Below are 25,939 nucleotides of genomic sequence, written 5' to 3' on the forward strand. Positions count from 1 at the left end.
TGTTGCCCAGGCTAGTCTCGAACTCCTAATCTCAGGTGATCCACCCACCTTGGGCTCCCAAAGTGCTGGGATTACAGGCGTGAGCCACCAAGCCCCGCCTATTTTTTTCTTAAACGGTTAGAAATGAAGTCTGGGTGTTCCCACTTTCCTAAGCAATCCAGGTTAATTCCTACGTAATTCCCGTTAATTCCTATATAACCACAGACCCTCGAAACCACAGGATGCCCATTTCCTCCATTAAGTTCCTTCCTCCAGTGCTTCTGGCCCCAAGGAACCGCTTTCGTGTTTCACAGACCTGTCAGGGCTGCCGCTTGTCCTCCCAGTCAGTCACTGGGTCCAAAGCCTGCTCTTCTCCCTAAGGGTCCCTTGTAACCTGTTTCTCTGGCTGTAGCCTCCCCACACACAAGAATGATGAGAGAGCATACCGAATCTTCATTGTTCCGAACCAAAGACCCATTCATGAAGTTCGGCCCCATCGCTAGCACAGCAGAAAGAATCACTGAAGTTTGAGTTCCATTTTTTTTCTAACCCTTTGCAGATCTTAGACCCAAAGGCTCAAGGTAAGAGTGGCTGGGCTTCCTCGCCCCCAGCGGCCTCTCTAGGGCAGAGCTGTTCCCAAGCCCACCACAAGAGTCGGGACCTGCCTTGATATAGAGGATCAAGGAGAAGCATCAAGTGTTCTCCATCTCCTCCTGTCAGAAAAGCAAAGGAGTCACAGCTTTTCCTTTGCTGCCAGAAACATTCTGGGACTTTTTTTTTTTTCCCCTCTCTTGTCCAGTTATTTTCATTAGGGTAAATCCCCTAGGAATAGAATTATTAAAGCAAAAGATAGGCGTGTGGTGTAGGCTTTTGATCCACAGCGCCAAATTGCTTTTTGATAAGGCTGCATATCGTGGATTATTCTTGCCTTTTCTGCCCCTCAGCTCCTCGATAAACCACTTGGGATGAATCAGCCACCAGACCAGATAAACAAGCCAGCCTGTTACTGTTGCTGTTTTCTGCCAGTCGGAGGGGAACTCCCTTAGATCCCTCCCAGAACCTGGAATTCCAGAGCACACGGGGCCAGGGCACCTTTGTACCCCTGCTCCTCACCGGCTCGGGTCCCACCCACCCCTTCTCCCCGCCCCATGCCCGGGTGGAGCCAGCTGCCAGGGCGCCAAGGCTCCCAGCCCTCCCTCTGTGCACCGCAGAGTAGAGGCCAGCGGAGGGCTCTGTGCCGGCCCCGATGAGGACGCTGCTGACCATCCTGGCTGTGGGATCCCTGGCCGGTGAGTGCCCATCCACCCTGCGGTCAGATCTCCCCCATCCTAGGGGCCAATGATCGAAGTCATCTCCCCAGCACCCTCCCCAGCTCCAGCATAGCCAGTTTCAGTTTCTCCCCTGCTAGGGCTGAGCAGGGTGCCGGATGTCCATGGAGAAGCAAATGTCCAGCTTAGGTTGCTGGGGGCAGGAGAGGGTGCCTCAGACCCTGGGTTCTTCCAGGGACCCAAAGGACCCTCAGGTCTCGGGGAATATAGCCAGCTGTCTGAACTGGGGGTGCTGGATCGCTGCACCTCAGTGAATGGATAATTGTCTTGGAGGAGGCAGACATCCTTCGGTCCCTCAAATAGTGCTGGCATGGGTTGTGCCATCCCTTCCTCTGCCTCTCACCTGGCACTGGCCTGACAGGGGAGGTGGAGGAAGGACAGGGGAAACGAAGCTTGAGTTCTGCCAGTTGCCTCCCTCCATGCCCCTTGCAGGGCCTCTTTGGTCCCTTTTGTTATCATAGATCTGAAAGAGCATTTTCTCCTAGAGTGGGCAGGTCCGCTACATTAATAGGTCTTAAGACACAGGACCCACTTGGAAACAGGGCTTAAGGGCATAGTGTTCAAAGCCAATAAAGTCGGGGGGAGCTCATTATGCAGAACATCACATGAGACCCTAGACTCTGTCTCTGCTCTCCTGATGCATTGCATGAAATTCAGAGAACTTCCTTAGGAAGTCAAAGCATAGTCTTGATTGAGGATGGTGAGCAGGCATGTCCTCAGCCAGGCCCTCTTTGCTCAAGTGCAGGACGAGGCCCACGAAGGGGCAGAGCTTCCCACCCCCTCTGCCGCTGTCCCACCCCGGCTGCCTGTGTCCCCAGGGCTTCCAGCTCTGTGGTGCCGCTCCAGTCTGCTTCCCAGCATCAGGCTGGGCGTTCCAGGAAGATGTAAGCCCCCAAGACACGTTCCTTTAGACCCCCAGCCATACTGGTTGGAAATGCTAGAGGCTCCCAGCCCTTTGAGATGGAGGACCCAAAGGGAACAGCCCTTAGGAGACTGTCAAGGATCAGTTCCCTCGCGCTGCACACCCCGGGCCCTCACTCCCCCAATCTCAGGCTGACTCCAGAGCATGTGGAATTGTTTCTTGTTTGTGTATTTTTCCTTAGCTTCCCAGCTGGTTGACAGAACATTGTTTTTCCACATGAATGTGAAAAAACAAATTGCCTTTTATAAATCCGCCAGGCTGCCAGGCTCCACACAACACATGTCTCCCCAGATTTCACAATATAGACTTTCACCCGGGAAGTGCCGAAGCAACACAGGCTGAGGAATGGATGATGGATTTGAGAAGGAAAAGGAGCAAGGAGGGCGGGAGAAGAGGGGGAGATCTTGTTAGTCCCTGACACCCCTAAAAGAGAGGGGTGGGCCGAGATTCACTTACCCGTCTTCAGGAAGCTAACTGCAGTTCCCTCCTGAAAAGTGGTGCCAACCTCCACGTAGCCCAGGGTCCGTGCCTTGGCAACATGCCCCCACCTCAGCCACCAGCCTCCTCGCAACCCATATGGGCCCTCTATTTCCCACCTAGCACACTGACCTCAAGCAGCAACCATTCCCACCGCAGACTCTACCCCAAGCCCTGATGGAGCCCGGCCTCTCAAATCCCACCCTCACCCTCCTGCCCTGACCCACCACCCGACCAGAAGTCACTGTTCAGGTCTGACCTTGACTGGACTCCTTTCCTCAACTTTAGACTCAGCCCTGAATCCAGGACCCCTTCCTCCAGAACTGACCCCAATTCCACCCAGCTTCACATCCAAACAAGATGTCAGCTACATCCTGAGGCTCCATGGCACAGCCGTCAGCTTGGGTAGAGGCAGTAGACCTCCCTGCGCCATCCCTAAGGCCCCATTCTGGGGACTCCAGGAAGCCTGAAGACATTTTATAGCCGCTGGGCCAAAACCCAGATTCAGAGAGGAGGGCAGCCTTCGAGGTTAGCCAGAGGATGTGCAGCGGGGTGGGGCCGTCCTTCCCTGACCCCACCGGTCCTTGCCAAGCCTGAGGACCCCTCTTGTGTGTAGAGTTGGAGTAGGGGCATCAATAACTGTCTGCTCCCTCGCACCTTGGGCCCGCTGGCAGTCATGGTTGTCTCTGTGGAAGGAGAGGCACAAACATATCCAAGACACACACCCAGGCCGCAAGGCCTTGACCCAGCTGGGGCTGCTCAGCATTTTCCCACCTGTTTAGTTCCCACGCCAGCCAGCCAGGGCCTCCGAGCTCGGAGCCAGCTGCCAGCTTGGGCCCCCATTTTCCCACAGGCTCTTGCTCTCCACAGCCCAAACCTGCTGGGCTGAGGGAAGGGTTTTATAAGTTAAGGACTCTTGGTTTACAGTGCAGATTGCTTCAGAGGCTGCAGCCCCTCCCCAGCCCCTTCCTTGAGGCTCAGGCCCTCATTGCCCTTCCCTTACCATAAGCGGAAGTGGGCTGGACAAAGACCTAGCCTGGAAGAGAGGGCTGTGGGCTCTTCAATGGCCAGCTTCTCTCCTCCTCTCTCCTCTCCTCCTCCCTAAATTCATCCTTTTATCAGGTGCTCAGGTCCCTAAAGCCCCTCACCCTCATATAAAAGGGTGAACAAGACAGCCCCCCTCCCTACAGAGCGAATGCCTTCCCTTCCCAGGTCTCCTCCCTTTGGACTCAACACAGGTACCTAGGGGCCTATTAGACACTAAACACATTCACAGATGCCACCCTACTCTATCTGTCCCACAACCAGTCTAGCACTGGGATGAAAATTGTAGGCTCTTCACATCCTAACTGTGATGCTGGGCAACAGCTCTCTCTGAGCCTCAGTTTTCCTCATTCATCAAATGGGGATAGTGATAGGGGCACATTGTCATGAGGATTTAATGAAGGAAGGGACTTGCCTGAAAGAGGCCATGCACTTCACAAATGCCAGCGGTTGCTGTTGTCATTGTTGTTTGTCTTTAGGTAAATCAAACTATTTCCATTTTAGAGATGAGGCAATTGAAGTTCTGGTTGCTTAAACAGCTTTCCCAAGGTCACCCTGCCCATGTGTGGGCTCAGTCAAGAGTCCTGCCCCCTACAAATTTCGTGCAAGATGTCTTTGCTTTCGAGAAGCCAGCCTGGTGTGAGGGCAGGGATTGGCTCAGCCAGCAGAGAGACTGGAATTCACAAGTGCCTCCTCCACCATTGCTTCAAATGATCGACTTGGGGCAAATTGCTTCTTACACATTTTAGTTACATATCTCTAAAATAAGGGCGAGGACACCAACTTCAGGTTGTGTTAAAAAGTGAGTGAGAGACAATACCAAGCATCAGTGGGGACGTGGAGAAATTGAACCCCTCGAACAATGCTAGTGGGAATATACGATGATGCAGCCATAACATCCTGGACAATATTTCAGACCCTATCACTACAAAAAATGTAAAAATGAATTAGCCAGATGTGGTGGTGCACAGCTGTAGTCCCAGCTACTCAGGAGGCTGAGGTGTGAGGAGTCCAGGAAGTCGAGGCTGCAGTGAGCCATGATCGCGCCACTGCACTCCCACTTGGGGGACAGAGCAAGACCCTGTCTCAAAGACAAAAGAAAGATGGTGTGGCCACTTTAGAAAATAGTTTGACAGTTCTTCAAAAGGTTAAAGATAGAGCTACCATATAACCTACCAAATTCCAGTCTTAGATATATATCCAAGACAACTGAAAACATGTGTCCACTTAAAAAAACGAACATGGTGTTCACAGCAGTGTTATTCATGGTAGCCAAAAAGTAGAAACAACCCAAATATCCTGATGTGTGGATAAACAAAATGTAGTATATCACATGATGGAATATTATTCAGCCCTGAAAAGGAAGTACTAATCCATGCTACCATAAGTGTGAAACTTGAAAACATTATGCTAAGTGAAAGAAGCCAGCCAAGGCTCTATTTATATAAAAAGTCTAGAGTAGGCACATTCACAGACACAGGAAGTAGATTCGTGGTTGTCAGGGGTTAGGGGAGGAGAAGAATGGGAAGCGACTGCTAATGGGTGGAGTGACTGCTAATGGGCATGCAGTGTCTTTTTGGGGTGCTGAAAATGTTCTGGAATTAGATAGTAGTGATGATTGCACAACATTGTGAAAATACTAAGAAACCATTGAACTGAACACTGTAAGGTGAGGACATTTATGGAATGTGAATCACAGCTCAGGGCAAAGCAAAATGGCTGAGAGTGGATGATTGGTTAGAACAGTGTGGGAAGCATCCCCTCTCGCTGGCCCATTTGCAGAAGACTGGGGGCCGGGGTCTCCCTGCCCTCACACCGGGCTGACATCTTGAAAGCGAAGGCACTTTGCCTGAAATTTATATGGGACAGGACTGATTGAGCCCACACATGGGCAGGGTGACCCTGGGAAAGCCCCTGCTCACCCTCCTCCCTCCCTCCTGCAGCTCACGCCCCTGAGGACCCCTCAGATCTGCTCCAGCACGTGAAATTCCAGTCCAACAACTTTGAAAACATCCTGACGTGGGACAGCGGGCCGGAGGGCACCCCAGACACGGTCTACAGCATCGAGTATAAGACGTAGGCTTCTCTCCTGACTCCCCCTCCTTTGACTGTGCTCCGAAGCCAGCCCCTCTCCAAGGAATTCCCCTCCTCGCCATGTGTTCCCATCCCTCCCAGATAAAGCTTTGCTCCTTCATGTTTCTTTTGGGGAGGGAGAATAATATAACGGTAAAAAGTACAGGTGATAGGATCAGGCTGTCTGGGCTTAAATGCCAGCTCTTGCCTGTATAACCTTGGGCAGTCAGGTGACCTTGCGAAGCCTCAGTTTCTCCACCCACAAAGTGAGGACAATGATAGCACCTTCATCACAGAGTTGTTGGGTGGGTTAAAGAAGATAAAGCCATTAGCACTTGTGCCTGAAAAATTATAAGCTACCAATAATTGTTTTATTATTATTATTATGAGACCAGGTAGGCTAAAGATGCACCCAGCCCCTCTAGCCCACATGCTTGTTTGTACTCCTCTGCCTCCCATGCAGGTGAGGAGGGGTGGCCTGGGCTCAGGAGTCCTCAAACATGGCTTCCACTCCTGGTCATGCCACATTGCCCTGTAGCAAGTCACTTCCCCCTCTCTGAGCCTCATTTCTCTAATCTGTAAAATGAGGATAACAGGGTCCACATCAAAGGATTATGGTGATGATGAGCCCAGAATGTGGACTCAGACTGGCTGGGTTCAAATCCTGGTTCCCCACATGCACTCTTCAAACACATGGGCAATTTACTTCTTTGAGCCTCATCCTCTTTATTTGAAAAATAAAGAGAATAGACTGGGCACCGTGGCTCACACTTATAATCTCAGCACTTTGGGAGGCTGAGGCAGGTGGATCACTTGAGGTCAGGAGTTCGAGACCAGCCTGACCAACAGGGTGGCCATACTGTCTCTACTAAAATACAAAAATTACCTGGGCATGGTGGTGCACTCCTGTAATCCCAGCTACTCGGGAGGCTGAGGCAGGAGAATCACTTGAACCCCGGAGGTAGAAGTTGCAGTGAGCCAAGATTGCACCACTGCACTCCAGCCTGAGTGACAGAGCGAGGCCGTGTCTCAAGAAAAAAAAAAAAAAAAGAAGGGAAGAAAGAAAGAAAAAGAAGAATGCATATGCCTCAGAGAATCATTGTGAGAACAAAATGAGATCATTCGCATAAAGGGCCTGGGCCACTGAACGTGCTAAGTAAATATTAGATCTCCTTGGCATTATTAATAAGCCACAGGCCTAGCGCTGGCCTTTTCATCACTATTGTGACTTGGCCCCTTCCTGGCCCGCAGGTACGGAGAGAGGGACTGGGTGGCAAAGAAGGGCTGTCAGCGGATCACCCGAAAGTCCTGCAACCTGACGGTGGAGACGGGCAACCACACGGAGCTCTACTATGCCAGGGTCACCGCTGTCAGCGCGGGAGGCCGGTCAGCCACCAAGATGACTGACAGGTTCAACTCTTTGCAGCACAGTGAGTTGGAGCCCCTGTGGGTTTCAGGGGAGGGGAGAGGAAAGCGCAGGTGTTTGCGGGGGTGGGATGGCCTCTTCCCCTCTGGAGTGGGTGGAGGGCCCAGAAGGGGCCTCTGCAAGGGGAGGGGGGCAGCTGGGGATGTGGCTTTTAGGGAAGGCCCCCACTCCGCCAATTGCAGTGTGTCCCTAGCAGGTTTGTTCATTTTTCTCCACCTCCACCCCAACCTCCCTAGTTCAGACCACACTTATCTTGCCCCTCGACTGAGGTCAAGGCCACCTAACTTGTTTCCCCAACTCCCCTCTTTACCACCTCCTCCAGCCCATTCTCCACAGAGCATTTAGAGAGATCTCCTCAACACATAAATCCCACCTTCTCTTCTCAGCTTAAAACCGTCTGGTAGCTTCTCATGACTCTAAAAATAAGATCCAACTATTTGCCATGGCCCGTGAGGCCCTGCCTATCCTGGTCCTCATCTTGAACTTGTCTTCCCAATGCATCAAGCAGCCAAGCTTCTGACAGTCCCTGCCTCGGGGTCCTTGCTGCTCCCACTGTCTGGGGGCACTTCTGGGCTCTTTACATGACTGGTTCTTTTATAGTCCTCATGGCTCAGCTTCAACATCACCTCCTAAGTCAGCGTCCCCACCTCCAGCCCTGATGACCTGATTTCAGTAGGCCACCACCTGTGATTCTCTATTGCAATACAGGGTTTATCGTCTTCATCGCTCAGATCACACGCTGTAATTACTGTGTTTGCTCACACATGTTATCATCTGCCTCCCTCTCTAAAATGTGAACTCTAGAACTGCCTGTGTGGGCAGCAGAATCCACTGCATTCCCAGCCCTCAGCATAGTGCCTGGCACACAGAAGATGCTCAACAGCCAGACGCGGTGGCTTACACTTGTAATCCCAGCACTTTGGGAGGCTGAGGCAAGAGGATCACTTGAGCCTAGGAGTTCAAGACCAGCCTGGGGAACACGTGAGACCCCATCTCTACAAAAAATTTAAAAATTAGCCAGATGTGGTGGCACACACTTGTAGTCCCAGCTACTCAGGAGGTTGAAGTGGGAGGGTAGCTTGAACGAGGGAGGTCAAGACTGCAGTGAGCTGGGATTGCCCCACTGCACTCCAGCTTAGGTGACACAGTGAGATCCTGTCTCAAAAAAAAAAAAAAAAAGAAAAAGAAAAGATATTCAGTAAATGAATGAATGAGTGGATAGCAGTTGCTGATATGGTTTGGCTATGTCCCCACCCAAATCTCATCTTGAATTGTAGTTCCCATAATCCTGTCTTGTGGGAAGGACGCAGTAGGAGGTAACTGAATCATGGAAACAGTTCCCCCCATGGTATTCTCGTAATAGTCAGTAAGTTCTCATGAGATCTGATGGTTTTATAAGGGGCTTCCCCCTTTGCTCGGTTCTCATTTTCCTTCCTGCCACCATGTGAGGAAGAACATGTTTGCCTCTCGTTCTGTAAGTTTCCTGATTGTAAGTTTCCTGAGGCCTCCCCAGCCATGTGGAACAGTGAGTCAGTTAAACCTCTTTCCTTTATAAATTACCCAGTCTGAGGTGTGTCTTTATTAGTAGTGTGAGAATGGACTAATACAGTTGCCAAACTCCCCATACAAGGTAAGCATGTGATGATGTTCACCAACTGACTTTATAGTCACACATAGCTTTTTAAGAAAATAAAAAAATAAAATTAAGTAAAATATTGTTTTTTCAACCTGGCTTGTTCAATGAATTCACATTCATTGTAGAAAATTTGTGAAATATAGAAATATACAAAGAAAAATAAAAGTCACCCAAAATAATCTTAACATTCTAACATAACTGCAGTTACTAGCAGCTGTATCTACTTTGCAATCTGGCAAAGATTCTTTTTCCCCATATATTAGTATCATGAACATTTGCCCATATCATTAAACATATTGCACAACATGATATTTCACAGTGCAAAATGATCCATTCTAGAGAGGTACTCTAATTTACTTACATATTTTGCTTTTTGAGGACCTACAGCTCAGTTTTTCAATTTTATTGGCAGCACTGAAGTAAACATTGTTCTGACTCAGATATTTGCAACCTTGGAGGCCAATGGATCACTGAGGTATTTTTACAAATTAGATTCAGGGTAAGTGAGGTCCATGAATCCCTGAAGTTGGATGCAAGATTTTTGTATGTGTACATTTTGGAGGGGAGAAGACCCACAGCATTCATCACATTCTCAAAGGAGTCTGTAAACCAGCAAAGGTAATTTGGTTATTTGGAAAATTCCATCTTGAGAGAGACAGAAGTCTTCAGCCTGACCTTTGAGGCTGCATCAATAGTATTAGGCCCCAAACATTTTTTAGGATGTGTAGTTGATGTCATTGACATCCCAAAACTGTCATACTCAATAGATGAGGGAAGAAGGGTGTTCCAGGCTGACTTAAGGTGGGGATGCAGGGGGCTGGGATGTGTGGGGGCAAGCCAAAGGCATGACCAAGCTAGGGGACTGGTGCCCCTCACCCTGGGTTCTTCTCATCCACCTTTGGTCATCCCTTTGCCAGCCTGAAACCCAAACACCAGGGCTTGCAGAAACTTTTCTCTTTTCACTGTTTGTTTAGCCGATGCTTCCAGAAGCATAGCTGGCATTGGAGTGGAAGGAGAGAGGGAACAGTCATTTTCCACTGTCCAGGGTAGCCTCAGACACTACCCACCAATTCTGACTTTTTCTTTTCTCTTTTCTCTCTCCCTATCCCCAGCTGCCCTCAAGCCACCTGATGTGACCTGTATCCCCAAAGTGAGATCGATTCAGATGATTGTTCATCCTACCCCCACGCCCATCCGTGCAGGGGACGGCCACCGGCTAACCCTGGAAGACATCTTCCATGACCTGTTCTACCACTTAGAGCTCCAGGTCAACCGCACCTACCAAATGGTAAATGTATGTTGCACCCTGTTCTTTCTCTGCCTAGGAAGCCTCTTCCCTCTCAATTAGATCTGAGTTGCTTTAAGAAAAAAAGGGGACATGTTATGTAAATTAGCGTTTCCCAAAACATGCCCCTTGAGAAGAGGCTCCTTGAAGCCTGGAAAACATCACAAATGACAACCTGTCTCTTGTAGAGTCACACACACAATAGCATGCTAAAAACTCTGACAAGTCCTGCAGAGCCAACACTCCACTATCAGTTTGTTTAATACAACTTCTCCCAAATTTATTTCACCAGAGAAGCTGCTTTTTTTGCATAATATTTACGTGGTTTTTTGTTTAACACCTTCTCACATCCTAGGGAACAACCTCTATTCATATCTTCGGATGTTCACATTAGAAAATGCTAGAATCAATTTCTACTGCTGCAGTAGTTCTCCACTATTTGCAGGAACTATGTACAGGCAATGTGAAAGGATGAGTAATAATAAGAGGTGGAAGGCAAGGGCATAAATTCTCAAATAATATATGAATTATTTCTTTTCATATTCGGAAAATATTTGGTACCCCCTACCCTCAGCATGTGCCACCAAACCACAATTCAGTTAAATGAATATTTATTTCCTACTTTGTGGTTTCTGCATGCAAGGAGCTTATAATCTAGGGGGTGAAGTGGGAGTTAAAACAAGAATTCAAATAGCTATAGGTAGAGAAAAATATGGGTATTGGAAGGTGGGGTAGAATGTCAGTGCAGCAGGATTTGGAAGGCTTCCAGAAAACTTTTGGGAAGCCAAAAATGACATAATATGCATATATTACCTGACATGCCACAGAAACTGGTACTGGCTTCCAGAAAGCCTAATATGTATAATATGCATATTATGTCATTAATATTCATATATGATCTGGCATGCCACAGAAATTGGTATTGGATTTCTGGACGTCAGTACCAGCCTGGCCAACATGGTGAAACCCCATCTCTACTAAAAATACAAAAATTAGCCAGGTATGGTGGCAGGTGCCTATCCCCAGCTACTCAGGAAACTGAGGCAGGAGAATCATTTGAACCTGGGAGGCAGAGGTTGCAGTGAGCTGAGATTGCACCACTGCACTCCAACCTGGGTGACAGAGTGAAACTCTGTCTCAAATAAAATAAAATAAAATAAAATAAAATAAAATAAAATAAAATAAAATAATTGTCTGCTAATTCAACATTTTTGTCATCAGGGTCAGTCACTATTGTCTTTTCTCTTGAATATGGGTCACATATTCTTTCTTTGTATGTCTAACAATTTTGAAATGTATCCTGGACATTATGTTGAAATTACTGTAAATTCTGTTATATTCCTCCAAAGAGTATTGGTTTTTTTTTTCATCTGGTTTTAGCAGGCAACTAATTTGGCTGAACTCCAAACTCTGAAATCTCTTTTTTTTTTTTTTTTCTTAACTTTACCTGGACTGCTTGGAGTCTACCCCATTCATGCCTACTTTAGGGGTCAGTCAGGGATTTGAGCAGAGTTTATACACAGAGTTTGGGCCTCTTCTACGTTCTCTCCTGTCTGTGGTTTCTCCTCTCATTTTCCAGCTGCTGTGATTATTCCAAGCCCTGCCTTTTGGGTATTTAAGACAGTGAGAATACAGGGTTTCTATCTAGGTTTAGCCATCCCACAAAGTGTAGACTGGGGTCTGCCTTCAGGCTAAAAGACAGTAAAAATTGGATATGTACCCATTACCAGTTCTCCTTTCTCCAATATGTGCCTGCTTTTATTTTCTTTCTAATGCCTTTAAGTAGTTGTTTTTCATTTTGCTCAGAATTTATACCTGTTATTTTGGGGATGTTTGGTCCAATAGAAACTATAAATTACTTGGATTAGAATGAAGAAAGATCAAATATGGAAATGGAAGAGATAACAGGGTGGGAAGTCAGAAGATTATTATAATGGTATAGGTTGGAAATGAGGGCCTGAACCAGGATGGAGGTCGTCAAAAACTTGGGGAAGGAGGAATCAGGGCCTTTGTAACTCTCCTGGAGTTGTGTCTCATGATATGCAATGTGTCCAGTTTCAACCACATGAGTTCTACAAAACAATAAGTTAAAAAATTTATTTATGTACTTCTTCACTCACTGTCACCACCACCCCCAGAAACACACACAAAAGAAAACAATAATTTACCCTCAACCTTGGCCTCCATGTGCCTGAAAAAGAGAAGGCAGAGCTGAAATACAAAGAGCCAAAGAAGAAAATTCTCAGTTTTTGAACTCCCGAGATCACAGGTTCTGGCCCTTTAAAGGAAGATGTCTGGATCCTTTAAGGGCAAGTGGATACCCAAGATATGAGAGGGCATTTGTCCAAAATGGCTTCAAGGTTTAGGCCCTGGAGATTAGAAGAAGAGTGATGCTATTACCAAAATTAGAGAATCAAAAACAGATTTGGGTTTGGGGTTTGGGATGGGGCCGGCCCCAGAGAGAGGAGGGCAGCGTGTTTGGACGTGTTGACTTAGAGATGCTCACATGGTACATCCAGCAGGGAGCTGGCAGGGCCCATAGAAACGCTACAGCTCTTCCTGAGATAAGTTTGGGAGTTATCCACACATCGGTGCTCACAGCAGCCATGGGTTCAGATAAGATCACTAAGTGGCTGCAGAGTACGTGAGAGAGAAGGAAATGGTTGAAGAGCAAATCTTGCAGAACAACACTGAGGGGCTAAAACCAGTGAAAGACCAATCAGAAAGGTAGGAGGAGAGCCAGGCAGGATGACATGTGGTAGCCATGGGAGAGGAGTTCAGGGTCAAAAAGGCGAGAGATACACAGAAGAACGAGAATCAAAACACAGGTCCAGCAGAAGAACTAGCAGATGCGAAGAAACAAGGGCTTTCTTATGCAAGGTAGGTGTTTACCTGAGTGGCGGGTATCCAGCATTGATGAGCCTGCAGAGCCAGGTGGGCTGCAGAGACAAATGAGTCTGGACTGGAAGCCAGGGACCAGGACTCTGTTCTGTAAACATGGGTGAGGCCATCAAAGGCTTTTGAACAGAAGAGCATTATAATGAGATTATCTTTTAGAAAGATCCCCTTAACACCAGGATGAATATGGAAGTGAACAGGGGCAAACCCAGAGATGGGTGACCATGAAAAAGGCTACTGCTAGAGTCCAGGCTGAAGGCTTGAGGCCCAATTAAGGCAGAAGCAATGAGGAAAGAAAGAAAGGAATGGGTGTTTAAAGGGTTTTTGACGTTTAACAAAGAAAAGGTGAAGGACAAGAAGAATTGGAAGAAGGAGGGATGGTGGGAGGGTGGGAGGGTGGTAGAGGTCATAATGGCAGCCACTAGTGTGTATAACGACTGCCTATGGGCCAGACACTGTTGCAAGTGAAAGACACATGTGCTTGGACACTGATTGGATTTGGGGATAAAGCAGAAGGGAGGGGAATGGAAACAGAGACTGAAGACAGACCCATCAGCACCAAACCAGAATCCAGGAGGAGGAGCGAGTGAGCTTCCTTGGGCTCCATGTGGAGATTGGTGTGTAACACGAATCACGTTCTCTGTCCAATTCAGCACCTTGGAGGGGAGCAGAGAGAATATGAGTTCTTCGGACTGACCCCTGACACAGAGTTCCTTGGCACCATCATGATTTGTGTTCCCACCTGGTCCAAGAAGAGTGCCCCCTACATGTGCCGAGTGAGGACACTGCCAGGTGAGTTCAGCTGAAACCAGAGTGGGGTGGGGCTCCTGGATTCAAGTCTTGACTCTCCTCTTTCCTCCCTGTAACCAAGGTGAGACTTGGCAACACTCTAAAAAACCATGGAAGGGTTATCAGTGTGTTATTGAAGTCAATCTTTGTTGATCCATAAAAGAGTTGGCTGATGAGTTATCAAAGCAAATGTTTGATTCTCACCCTCCAGCCTATGTCTGGATTTCCCCTCTCTGACAGGCTTGTATGTACCTTGGCAAAGCAAACTCACCTTAATATTAACCCAGGTGAGATATACTGGAGGGAAAATCTGCAGGGGGGAAGCAGAGAAGATAAAAAGATCTCTCAATATCTTCCAAAGTCAAATAACAATAATGGTATCATGATAACTGCCTTTTCTGCAGTGCTCACCAGGGACCAGGCACAACCAAGGGCAAGCCTCATGAACAGTCTATGACATAGGTATTATTTTCATCCTCATTTTACAGACGAAGAACCTGAGGTTCAGAGTCGTTAGGTCATTTGCCCATGGCCGGGCGCAGTGGCTCACACCTGTAAACCAAACACTTTGGGAGGCCAAGGCAGGAGGATCACTTGAGCCCAGAAATTTAAGACCAGCCTGGGCAACATAGCAAAACCCAGTCTCCACAAAAAAAAAATCGAAAACTTAGCTATGCAATGGTGGCATGCCTCTGTGGTCCCAGCTACACAGGAGGTTGAGGCAGAAGGATCACTTGAGCCCAGGAGGTTGAAGCTGCAAAGAGCTATGTTTGCACCACTGCACTCCAGCCTGGATGACAGAGCGAGACCCTGTCTCAAAAAAAAAAAAAAGTGACTTGCCCAGGGCCACACAGGTGCTGAGGGATGGAATGAGGCCTAATTCTAGAGGCCATGCTCTTACCACAGAGCTACTATAGATACGGTTGAGTTTTTTGTAGGTTTTTTTTGTGTTTTGTTTTTGAAACAGAGTCTCTCTCTGTCGCTCAGGCTGGAGTGCAATGGCACAGTCTCGCCTCACTGCAACCTCTGCCTCCCGATTTCAAGCAATTCTCCCACCTCAACCTCCCAAGTAGCTGGGATTACAGGTGTGTGCCACCACTCCTGGATAATTTTTTTTTTTTTTTTTTTTTTGGTATTTTTAGTAGAGACGGGGTTTCACCCTGTTGCTTAGGCTGGTCTTGATCTCCTGGCCTCAAGTGATCCACCCACCTTAGCCTCCCAAAGTGCTGGGATTACAGGCAGCAGCCATCACGCCTGGCCTAGATATAGTTTTGAATCATCTGCTCAGTGAGATGGTCCTTTCCTCTAGCACATTGAAATTTGATGCTCATCACAAGCATCATGATGTTTTTATTAGTGTTTCTTTTCATAGACAGATGGAAATGTATTACTCAGAGCTGTAGGTTTAGAGGATGAAGGTGATGGCAGTGGATGAGGTAGATTTGGTAAAACAGTCTCCACTTTATCCTCACGTTCAGATTCATGATGTCAGTAAGTGATTTCAGTTCCAACCATGCCAACATTCAGAATAGAGTTGAGTTTGCAAGCTGGACATTGCGTGTGGCACAGTGGAAAGAGAAGTACCGCATGAGGAATGAGAAGGCACAGCCTTAGTCAGATGTCAGCCAACCATGTGCCTGGGGGAGTCACTCAGCCTCTGGGAGCCTGATCCCTCATCTGACAAATAAGGATGCTGATGCCTGGGCTGAGGCGATAATCCAAGGCCAGGCAGCTGCCAGAGCTGGGCCCTAGGAAATGAAGCTCTGGTCCTCAGGTTTGTTTGGAAACTCATCAGTTTTCCAAAGAGCCCACAAGAGACTGATTTCTCCACCCGAATCCCAGTGCACCAATTGGCAGGGGAGCTGTGTCTGATGGAACAGCCAACACTGGCCACTTGCGTGGGGCATGCCCTTCCTGGGGCAACAGCTGCCAGCGAGCTCAGAATAGAACTTGGCGAGAGGAGAACTAGAAAAAGGAAACTCACGTTCTGGGGCTAAGCTGGGACCATTTGTATGATTCGTGAACCCCTTCCCTGGACTGTCCTAGACAAATCTCACCTGCTCCTGGCCCACCAGTTTTTTGACAATGTGAAGACCACGCCACCCTTATCCACAACAGCCTTCTGTTGCCTTGTCCTTACATGGTCTTGCTCATAATGGGATACCATTTTGTTTTTCCTAAGACTGTAGCTACTTTTATATAAATCACACTTCTTGGTGGCTACTTCTTGCTAACATATAGAAGGCACCTTATTCTTAAAAATATATTTAAAACAATTCCTGCATTTATTAGATTCTACTATATTGCCAAGCAAATAGTTGTGCCAAATGCTTTACATATATTATTTAATCTTCGTTATCACATGTAACGTATATTATTTAATCTTTAGAACAATCCTGCAAGTTGGGTAGCATCATCCTCATTTTACAGAGGAGGAACTCTGGCTCAGAGAGGTTAAGCAACTTGCCCATGACCACACAGCTGCTCGGGTAACCTGGTTGATTCATCTGCTTCTGAAGGCTGGGCTGTACCCACCACTTTGCAATTTTGTTTACAGTGGGCCCCCTGTACTGCACACTTCTTCCTCCTACTTCCATTTCAGAGTGATGCATCCTGCCCTTGACCGTGTATCCTGACGTCTGCGTTACCCCCAGAATCCCTTTTACCTACCTCTCTGTAGATAAACAGGGAGTGTCACAGAGCATTGTCCCAGCATCTTGATGATGGAAAAGGCTCTAACGGCCATCTCACCTCATATCCTAATCTTACAGATGAGGAAACGGAGGCTTCCTTGCAGAGTGGCAGGGAGGATGAGTTTTAGAGTTACACATGTAATTCCACTGAGTAGCTCTGTGACCTTGGTCAGGTCACTTAACCTCTCTGGGACTCAACTTTGTTATCCGTAGGAAGGGAGCATCCCTATCCCTCTGTGTTGTGTTTTGATGATGTAGTGAGATAACATAGGTAGAGCACCCAGCTCTACACGGTCATATAGATCATGGCCCGTAGTAGGAGTTCAACCACCGCTGGCTACTGTTGTTATTAAAGGGTAAACCAGAGAGGGTCGTGCAGCAGGAAGGATGCTCAGCATATCTGTGGCAAAGCCAGGCCTCCAACACTCTGTATTCCTTACTCTCAGGCTGGTGGTGTTTTTATTTTTCCATCCAGCCTCCCTATGGGTGAAATGGCAATGTATCAAATACATACAGTGTGAAATGGAAATATGTCAAGCCAGAGACCATTCCATGTCCCTATCCTGTCCTGGAATGTTATGGACATTTGGGTCGTGTCTTTTTCCTGGAGTAGGGATGGGGGTAACATGTGATAGGAGACAGGGTCTCACTGAAGTGGGAAGCTGACCCAGAGAGGCCCAAGCTCGTAGGCTAGGGGAGGATCGAGGAGTGGGCTAGAAGTAGAGGCTCCAGCAGTTCCCGGGGTTCACAATGATCACCGAGATCACTGGAGCTATTGATTAACTCTCCAAGCTGAGGCCTCACAGGGGCCAGGACGAGAGGAAGGGTGATTAGCAGGCCCCTGGACTGCAGGGGTCTTGACTCTCCGAGTCACCTTCCCTCTGTTGCAAACTGTCAGTTTTACCAAAAATTCCAACAACCTCTTCCTCCCTAAGCCCTTCACAAGTCCCATTTGGACTGGTGACAGGAAGTGTGTCCTGCCTGGAACCGGCTGCACCCAGCCCAAGGATGCTGGAACACAGGGAGAGGCTCAGGTACTAGAGCCCTAGTCATCCCTCTCCCCTCCATTTTCGACAGGACAGTGCCTTCCCAGGCTCCCTTCTTGACCAAGATCTTCCCTGATGTCCAGCCCCTTACCTTGGTAGGGAGGTGGAGAGGACAGGCCTCCCTGTTTTCACTTCTCCCCTCCTTCTGCCTCTACCGTACGAGGGAGGCAGGACTGCCCTTAGACTCAAGCAAGAGGGGCCCTTCCCTGTACCCAGCACTTTAGAAGGCCTTCTCTGGTCCTGCCCTGGCCATTCCTTTCCTTGCAAGATGAAGACTCCATACAACAAAGGGGACAGGTCCATCTGGATCCTGTGACCGCCTTTCTAGATCACATTGTGAGTACCTGGGACCCTGAGACGCTCTGTACATATGGCCTGGAGCCTGTGATCTGTCTAGGCAGTCCTCCTTTGGGGGTCCTTCCTCATGAGGGCAAACACTGCTGACACGTAGTGCAGACCCTTGGCCCAAAGGATGACCAACAGGTGGCTATTTGTGGAGGTCATGGATGAGCTCGACCATGAGGGCGGGGGCATCTATACACATGTGCGTGAGGGGCCTGGCAGTGTGGGATGGAGCTGGGCTGGGCTGGGCTGGGCTGGGTGCCTGCAGTGTTCCTCCCCACTGCGGCACAGTACCTAGAGAAGTCCAAGAACTCTGAATTAAAATATGGCATCCCAGGTGGTTGTGAAAAGTCTTTTTGTCAATGTGGAAACATAGAACATTTTATTTAACAGTGTGAAAATATAATTTGTAAATTCTGACTATTTAGATGTACAGTATATGGACTTCCATTTGTGATCTTGCATTCTGAGGGTAAGAGAGGCTTCGCCAGCCCAGTGAGAGAGGATTTGCAGCATCCACGTGTGGGGCCGCACCCAACCGGGCCCTGGCAGAGCCCAGCCTCACGCTTCCTTCTCTGGCCTCTTTGGTTTCCCAGACCGGACGTGGACCTACTCCTTCTCCGGAGCCTTCCTGTTCTCCATGGGCTTCCTTGTCGCAGTGCTCTGCTACCTGAGCTACAGATATGTCACCAAGCCGCCTGCACCTCCCAACTCTCTGGTGAGCCATTCCCCTGGGGCAGGAGGGAGAGGTCCAGGGGAGGGCCTGGGCTCGGAGGTCCCCAGTTCTCCCCAAAATGCAGGCATCCACAAAGTGGGAGATGGGCCTGCTCTCTCCCTTCATGGAGCTCACAGTCCCTCCTAAAGTCAACAGATGTGTGGCCCAGTGGGTCTCAGGATGCATCAAAGAGGGGCAGGTGATCAGGAATAGTGGACACGGAATAAAAAACCCACATGGCTTGGAAGTGTCTAGCACCAGGAGGGTAGTGTGGGACCTGAGTGAGCAGCAAGGCAACGAGGGAGGAATGGTGGGTACCAGGAGAGCCGTGGCACTCATGCCCTGTCTAAATGGGCAGCCAGGCACCACCAAGTGGGAATGCAGGCCCAGCACTGCCTGATCTTCATGTTTTTCAAGAGAAGCCAGAGTTTCAGATTATGTTGTGAAATCTCCTGATTTTCAAATATTCTGTTTTTTAAACAGATTTTTTTTTTTTTTTTTTTTTTGAGATGGAGTCTCACTCTGTCACCCAGGCTGGAGTGCAGTGGCATGATCTCGTCTCACCACAGCCTCTGCCTCCCGAGTTCAAGTGATTCTCCTGCCTCAGCCTCCCAAGTAGCTGGGATTACAGGCACGCGCCACCACACCCGGCTAATTTTTGTATTTTTAGTAGAGACAGGGTTTCACCATGTTGGTCAGGTTGATCTCGAACTCCTGACTTCAGGTGATCAGCCCGCCTCAGCCTCCCAAAGTGCTGGGATTACAGGCGTGAGCCACTGCGCCCAGCCATTTTAAACAGAAAAATTTTAAATGGCAAAACTAATTGTTAAGTGGAAAGCCCTTTGTTACAGCTCTTTTAGAATTTGTCTAGCAAGTGAAGACCAGAACCCCCTCCCCCTAAAAAATAAAATAAAATAGAAAGCCCTACACCAGTCACACAAATCACATCAGCAGCCCCCACCTGATGCCCGTGCCGCCTCTGCTAGAGCAGCAAGGCCCACTGCAGAAGCCATGAGCTGAGCCACCTGGGGCACCCAGAGCCTGCTCTTGCCCATCGGAGGGACAGAGGAGCTCTGAGGGAGTTTTGCTGCGTGTGCAAGTCCAGATGAAGCATTTTCTGTAAAGCTCCCCCAGTCTCTTCTGGTTCCTTCCTTTCACACCCTGACCCTGTATTAGGCCCTCAGGGACCCGTGGGCCAAGCAACAAGGCGGGGCCAACACCTCCAGAGCATGCCCCAAGGCAACCCCAATTCCTGGTCATCTACTCCCTGGATTATCTGCCTCCTGGAGAAACCAGAGCCTAGATCTCTCTCCCTGAGATAACCGAGACTTCAGAACCAAAGAGCTGAGAGATCCCGTCCCTTCAGGGAGGCACTTGCACCTAGAGGAGTCTCTGGGAAGCAGATGGGGCTATGGGACAGATGCATCTTGAAAAAGCCCCCAGATGCCTCCCTATGGAGGACCTCACCCACCCACATCACCAGCAGGGAGCTTGGGACATACCCTAACCACGGGGGGGTGACTGTTGTCGTCCCTGCACAGAACGTCCAGCGAGTCCTGACTTTCCAGCCGCTGCGCTTCATCCAGGAGCACGTCCTGATCCCTGCCTTTGACCTCAGCGGCCCCAGCAGTCTGGCCCAGCCTGTCCAGTACTCCCAGATCAGGGTGTCTGGACCCAGGGAGCCCGCAGGACCTCCACAGCGGCACAGCCTGTCCGAGATCACCTACTTAGGGCAGCCGGACATCTCCATCCTCCAGCCCGCCAACGTGCCACCTCCCCAGATCCTCTCCCCACTGTCCTATGCCCCAAACGCTGCCCCTGAGGTCGGGCCCCCATCCTATGCACCTCAGGTGACCCCCGAAGCTCAACTCCCATTCTACACCCCACAGGCCGTCTCTAAGGTCCAGCCTCCCTCCTATGCCCCTCAGGCAACTCCAGACAGCTGGCCTCCCTCCTATGGGGTATGCGTGGAAGGTTCTGGCAAAGACTCCCCCACTGTGACACTTTCTAGTCCTAAACACCTTAGGCCTAAAGGTCAGCTTCAGAAAGAGCCGCCCGCTGGAAGCTGCATGTCAGGTGGCCTTTCTCTGCAGGAGGTGACCTCCTTGGCTATGGAGGAATCCCAAGAAGCAAAATCATTGCACCAGCCTCTGGGAGTTTGCACAGACAGAACATCTGACCTGAATGTGCTAGACAGTGGGGAGGAAGGGACACCACAGTACCTAAAGGGCCAGCTCCCCCTCCTCTCCTCAGTCCAGATCGAGGGCCACCCCATGTCCCTGCCTTTGCATCCTCCTTCCCGCCCATGCTCGCCCTCGGACCAGGGTCCAAGTCCCTGGGGCCTGCTGGAGTCTCTTGTGTGTCCCAAGGATGAAGCCAAGAGCCTAGCCCCTGAGACCTCAGACCTGGAGCAGCCCACAGAGCTGGATTCTCTTTTCAGAGGCCTGGCCCTGACCGTACAGTGGGAGTCCTGAGGCGAATGGGAAAGGCTTGGGGCTTCCTCCCTGTCCCTACCCAGTGTCACATCCTTGGCTGTCAATCCCATGCCTGCCCACGCCACACACTCTGCGGTCCAGCCTCAGACGGGTGCCCTTGAGAGAAGCAGAGGGAGTGGCATGCAGGGCCCCTGCCATGGGTGCGCTCCCCACCGGAGCAAAGCAGCATGATAAGGACCGCTGCAGAGGAGCTCTGGGGAGCAGCCTGTGTAGACAAGCGCGTGCTCGCTGAGACCTGCAAGGCAGAAATGACAGTGCAAGGAGGAAATGCAGGGAAACCCCTGAGATCCAGAGCCCCGCCTCCTAACACCCTGGATTCAAAGTGCTCGGGGAATTTGCCTCTCCTTGCCCCATTCCTGGCCAGTTTCACAATCTAGCTCAACAGAGTATGAGGCCCCTGCCTCTGCTGTCATTGCTCAAAGGTGAGAAGAGAGCCTGGAAAAGAACATCCTGTGGGAGGCTGGGCAGAACCAGAACAACCTGCACTTCTGCCAAGGCCAGGGCCAGCAGGACGGCAAGACTCTAGGGAGGGGTGTGGCCTGGAGCTCGTTCCCAGCCAGGGCAACTGCCTGACGTTGTGTGATTTCAGCTTCATCCCTCTGCTAGAATGAAGTGAAATGCAGGTCCACCAGGGAGGGAGACACGCAAGCCTTTTCTGCAGGCAGGAGTTTCAGACCCTATCCTGAGAATGGAGTTTGAAAGGAAGGTGAGGGCTGTGGCCCCTGGACGGGTACAGTAACACACTGTACTGATGTCACAACTTTGCGAACTCTGCCTTGGGTTCAGCCCATCTGGGCTCAAATTCCAGCCTCACCACTGACAAGCTGTGTGACTTCAGACAAATGAATCAGTGCCCAGAACCTCGGTTTCCTCATTTGTAACATGGGGATCATAACACCTACCTCACGGGGTTGTGGTGAAGATGAAATTAAGTCATGTCTTTAAAGCGCTTAATAATGCCTGATACACGGGCAGTGCCCAATAAACGGTGGCTATTTCCTGTTGTGATTTTTTTTAGAAAACTACATCACACAAGGAGTGACCCCTCCCCCAATTCGGATTGGCTTCAGACACACCTGGCATTTTCTCATGGGCTTAAATGACCTGGATTTCCTCAGGACGGGGTCTGGGGTGGGAAAGAGGAGGGACTGCAGGGCCTTCTAGAGACAGAGTTCAGAGACAAATGATGTGAAACCTTCTCCCTGAGATCGTAGGCAGAATCCACTGGGGGTGACAGGGGTGATCTCAGATGGCCTCTGTCCATCCGGCCTCCCTGACGCCCCACAGAGGCACTGTTGTACAGACTGCTGTCATACCCTCTGTATCACTGCATCTCAGACGACCCCTACCATGAGGAAGCCAAGGCCCAGAGGGAGAGGGGAACCACCCGAGATCCCACTATTGAGGCTGTGACAGAGTTGGAGCGCAAACCGAGGGCTTTTTGTCCTCATCGAGAGAGGAAGCTTTCCACGCCTGTTTGGATTCTTGGAGGATGAGACTAGTGGAGACTAAGGAGGGGAGGCCTCCTAATGGGGTCCCCAGAGACAAGTGCTCCTGGTCACCTTGCTCCCAAGTCTTTTTTTTTCTTTCTTTCTTTTTCCTTTTGGAGAAAGGGTCTCACCCTGTGGCTGGAGTGCAGTGGCATGAACACGATTCACTGCAGCCTCGACCTCCTGGACTCAAGTGATCCTCCTACTTCAGCCTCCCGAGTAGCTGGGATTACAGGTGCCTGTCACCATGCCCAGATAATTTTTGGTATTTTTTGTAGAGACAGGGTTTCGCTGTGTTGCCCAGGTTGGTCTTGAACTCATGGGCTCAAGTGATCCTCCTGCCTCAACCTCCCGAGTAGTTGGAATTACAGGTGTGAGCCACCACACCCGGCCTCCAAAGCCTTTTCTGAACATTTCTGAGAAAGAGGATGTAACATCAGTCGCCTCAGAGGGACCCTTCCCAGAGTGGACAGTGTCCTTCTCTTCCCAGCTACATCTCTTCTCTTCCCCACCCCTCCCCTTTCCTGGGACACAGTGACAGGTGGTGGTGTTCTTATCTGACGGTAATTAATGTTTAACCTCTCCTCGGTGTCACTGGTTTAGACCCAACACCTCCGTGCAGAGGGATGGGTCTCCCTGGACAGCACCCCCAGCCCATTCAGCCCTCCACGGCAGCCAAGTCAGCCGGATGACGGCTCCCCTCTCCCCACCCACTGCAAACAAGTCTACTTCCTGTTGCTTGGGTCACACTTGGCCAAAGGTTAACTGTCTTCACCTTGTTTATTAGTGAAAAACAACCTAACAGGTGGACTATTCTCACCAAGTAAATGAGACCCGGGAGCTACAGAAGTTTTTTATTAAGACCAGGCGCGGTGGCTCACACCTGTAATCCCAGCACTTTGGGAGGCCGAGGGGGGTGGATCACCTGAGGTCACGAGTTCCAGACCAGTCTGGCCAACATGATGAGATCCCCTCTCTACTAAAAGTACAAAATTAGCTGGGCATGGTGGCGGGCGCCTGTAATCCCAGCTACTTGGGAGGCTGAGGCAGGAGGATCACTTGAACCTGGGAGGCAGGGGTTGCAGTGAGCCAAAATCCAGCCATTGAACTCCAGCCTGGGCAACAGAGCGAGACTCCGTCTCAAAAAAGAAGTTTTTTATTAAGGGCCATAAATATATCTTCCAACTCACAGGACCACGAAGCTCTCTGCCCTCCTCCGGGTGGCAAACATTTCAGAAATGATTCTGGGAGGGTGGAGTCTGAGTGTCTGAAGAGAGGGGTGGATGGCTCCGAGTCTGTGACTCACCCGTCCTCAGGTTGGCCCTGTCTCGACTGAGGGGCAGGGACCAGGCTGCATGACCCTTGAGGTCCCCTGGCTCCTGGGCAGCCCAGGCCTGCAGATGGAGCTGGAACCAGCCAGAAGTTTCCAGAAGAGCATCCGCGTACCCGAGAGCTGGCTGGGGACCTCATCGTTCCTGAGAGTCCTGGGTCCAATTCCATTTCCAGGAATCTCCACAGCCCCACCCTGCCCAGCGAGGGAGGTAATTCTCCAAGTTGTCACTTGCCTACGAAGTATGGCAGAGTCAAGCCCAGGAATAAACGACTAGTAATATAATAGTAGCAGTAGTCAACGGCATAAGAAAGAGAGGAAGTCAACCGTGTTGCTTGGCAGTTTATGTACTTGATCACTCATCCTCCTGGTACCCTTGGCTCCATCATAGGTTGTATTATTGATATTTTACAAAGGAGGAAAATGTGGCTCACAGAGATTACTTGCCCCGGTTCATGAAAATACCCTGGGAAGCTTACTAAAAATACAGCTTCCCCAACCCCACCCCAGACCTGCTAAACTCATAGTTTCTAGGAATCTGGTTGTTTGCTTTTGAAGCAGAGCCTCACTTTTTTACCCAGGCTGGATTGCAGTGGCATGATCACAACTCACTGCAGCCTCCACTTCCCCTGGCTCAGGTGATCCTCCCACCTCAGCCTCCCAAGTGGCTGGGACTACAAACACACACCACCATGCCTGGCTAACTTTTGTATTTTTTGTAGAGACGGGGTTTCACCCTGTTGACCAGGCTGGCCTCGAACTCCTGGGCTCAAGTGATCCTCTGCCTTGGCCTCCCAAAGTGCTGGGGGGAATCTGTATTTTTCATAAACTTCTTTGGTGATTCCTCTCAAGCAAGTTGAGGGACCAGTGCCGTTACACCATCACTTTCTCTCTCCAAAGCCTTAAATCAACTCCCTAGAGGGACCCCCATTACACCCACTGTTGCAACAGAGTTGAGGGTGGGGGTACTGCATGGCTGTGATGCCTGCAAACCTCTGACCTCCCGAGCTCCCGACTCTAGGAACATACAGGGCTTGCCTGAGTCTCCACCCAGAAAACTGGGCCAGCGGGACTGGAGCTCCTTCAGATTCCCAGACAGCCAGAGCCTCTGTGTCCCTCTCAAGTCTGAGTGTCAACCTGGACAGGGAGGCTGTGGCCTGATGTCACCAATGCTTGCCCCCTGTTGCTGTCCCCACCTGCATTCCAGACCATGGGACAGAAACAATAAGCTGAGGCAGGTATAGCCAGAGAGATGGAGGCAGCCCCCACCTCCCCTGCTGGTGCTGACGCTGACGGAACAACTCTGACCCCAGAGCCTGCTGCTCAGCCCCTTTGGCTACTGGAGCTCATTTTCCCTTCCCACTCTAAGGAAGAAGGGGACAAGCCAAAGATAAGCTTTGGCCAGTCCATATGAGAAGAACAGCAGTTGGAATTAACTGGAATGCAAGAACGACAGAGGGAGCGACGGGAGACTGAAGCAGGTACATTGTCAACACAGGCGGGGAGAAACTCACAGGTTTGGTTGCTGTCAGAGAAACAGCATGGAGGTTCAGAGCAGTCAGCTTGTTCTTAACGGGCATAAGTCCAGGGAAGGGAATAAAAGAGAAAAGGAGAGGGGAGAAAGAAGAAAGACGAGCCAGGTACTATAGTAGGTATTTTACACATTTAACCTCACCTGAGTCTCCCAAGAGTTCTGCAAGATAGGCAATTGCTATAGTCTGAATGTTAGAGTCCCCCCCAAAATTTGTATGTTGAAACTTCATGTAATAGTAGCTAGAGGTGGGACCTTTGAGAGACCATGAAGACTATGCCCTCAATAATGGGATCAAGAGGCCAGCATGGTGATTCACACCAGTAATCCCAGCACTTTGGGAGGCCAAGGTGGGAGGATCCCTTGAGGCCAGGAGTTTGAGACCAGCCTGGGCAATATAGTGAGACCCTGACGCTACAAAAAAATGCAAAAATTAGCCT

General features: G+C 49.8%; 1 protein-coding gene across 5 annotated transcripts; it reads left to right on the top strand.

Annotated features, from left to right (window-relative positions):
* Nucleotides 1–1,186: 1,186 nt before the first annotated feature.
* On the top strand, nt 1,187–22,146 carry IL22RA1 (interleukin 22 receptor subunit alpha 1). 5 transcript variants are annotated; one of them, XM_065527711.2, is made up of 8 exons: nt 1,187–1,268; nt 5,694–5,826; nt 7,075–7,253; nt 8,054–8,230; nt 9,998–10,179; nt 13,722–13,860; nt 18,535–18,656; nt 20,195–22,146. In XM_065527711.2, the coding sequence occupies exons 1-8, from the start codon at nt 1,226–1,228 to the stop codon at nt 21,125–21,127; spliced, it is 1,908 nt and encodes a 635-aa protein (XP_065383783.1). In that variant the 5' UTR covers nt 1,187–1,225; the 3' UTR covers nt 21,128–22,146. The 5 variants fall into 5 exon arrangements, with proteins under 5 accessions (XP_065383783.1, XP_065383784.1, XP_005544498.1 ...); XM_065527712.2 differs by having other exon boundaries at nt 9,998–10,173; XM_005544441.5 differs by lacking the exon at nt 8,054–8,230.
* The last annotated feature ends 3,793 nt before the right edge of the window (nt 22,147–25,939 follow it).

The sequence above is a fragment of the Macaca fascicularis genome, chromosome 1 (genome assembly GCF_037993035.2).
Source record: "Macaca fascicularis isolate 582-1 chromosome 1, T2T-MFA8v1.1".
Taxonomy (NCBI): Eukaryota; Metazoa; Chordata; class Mammalia; order Primates; family Cercopithecidae; genus Macaca; species Macaca fascicularis.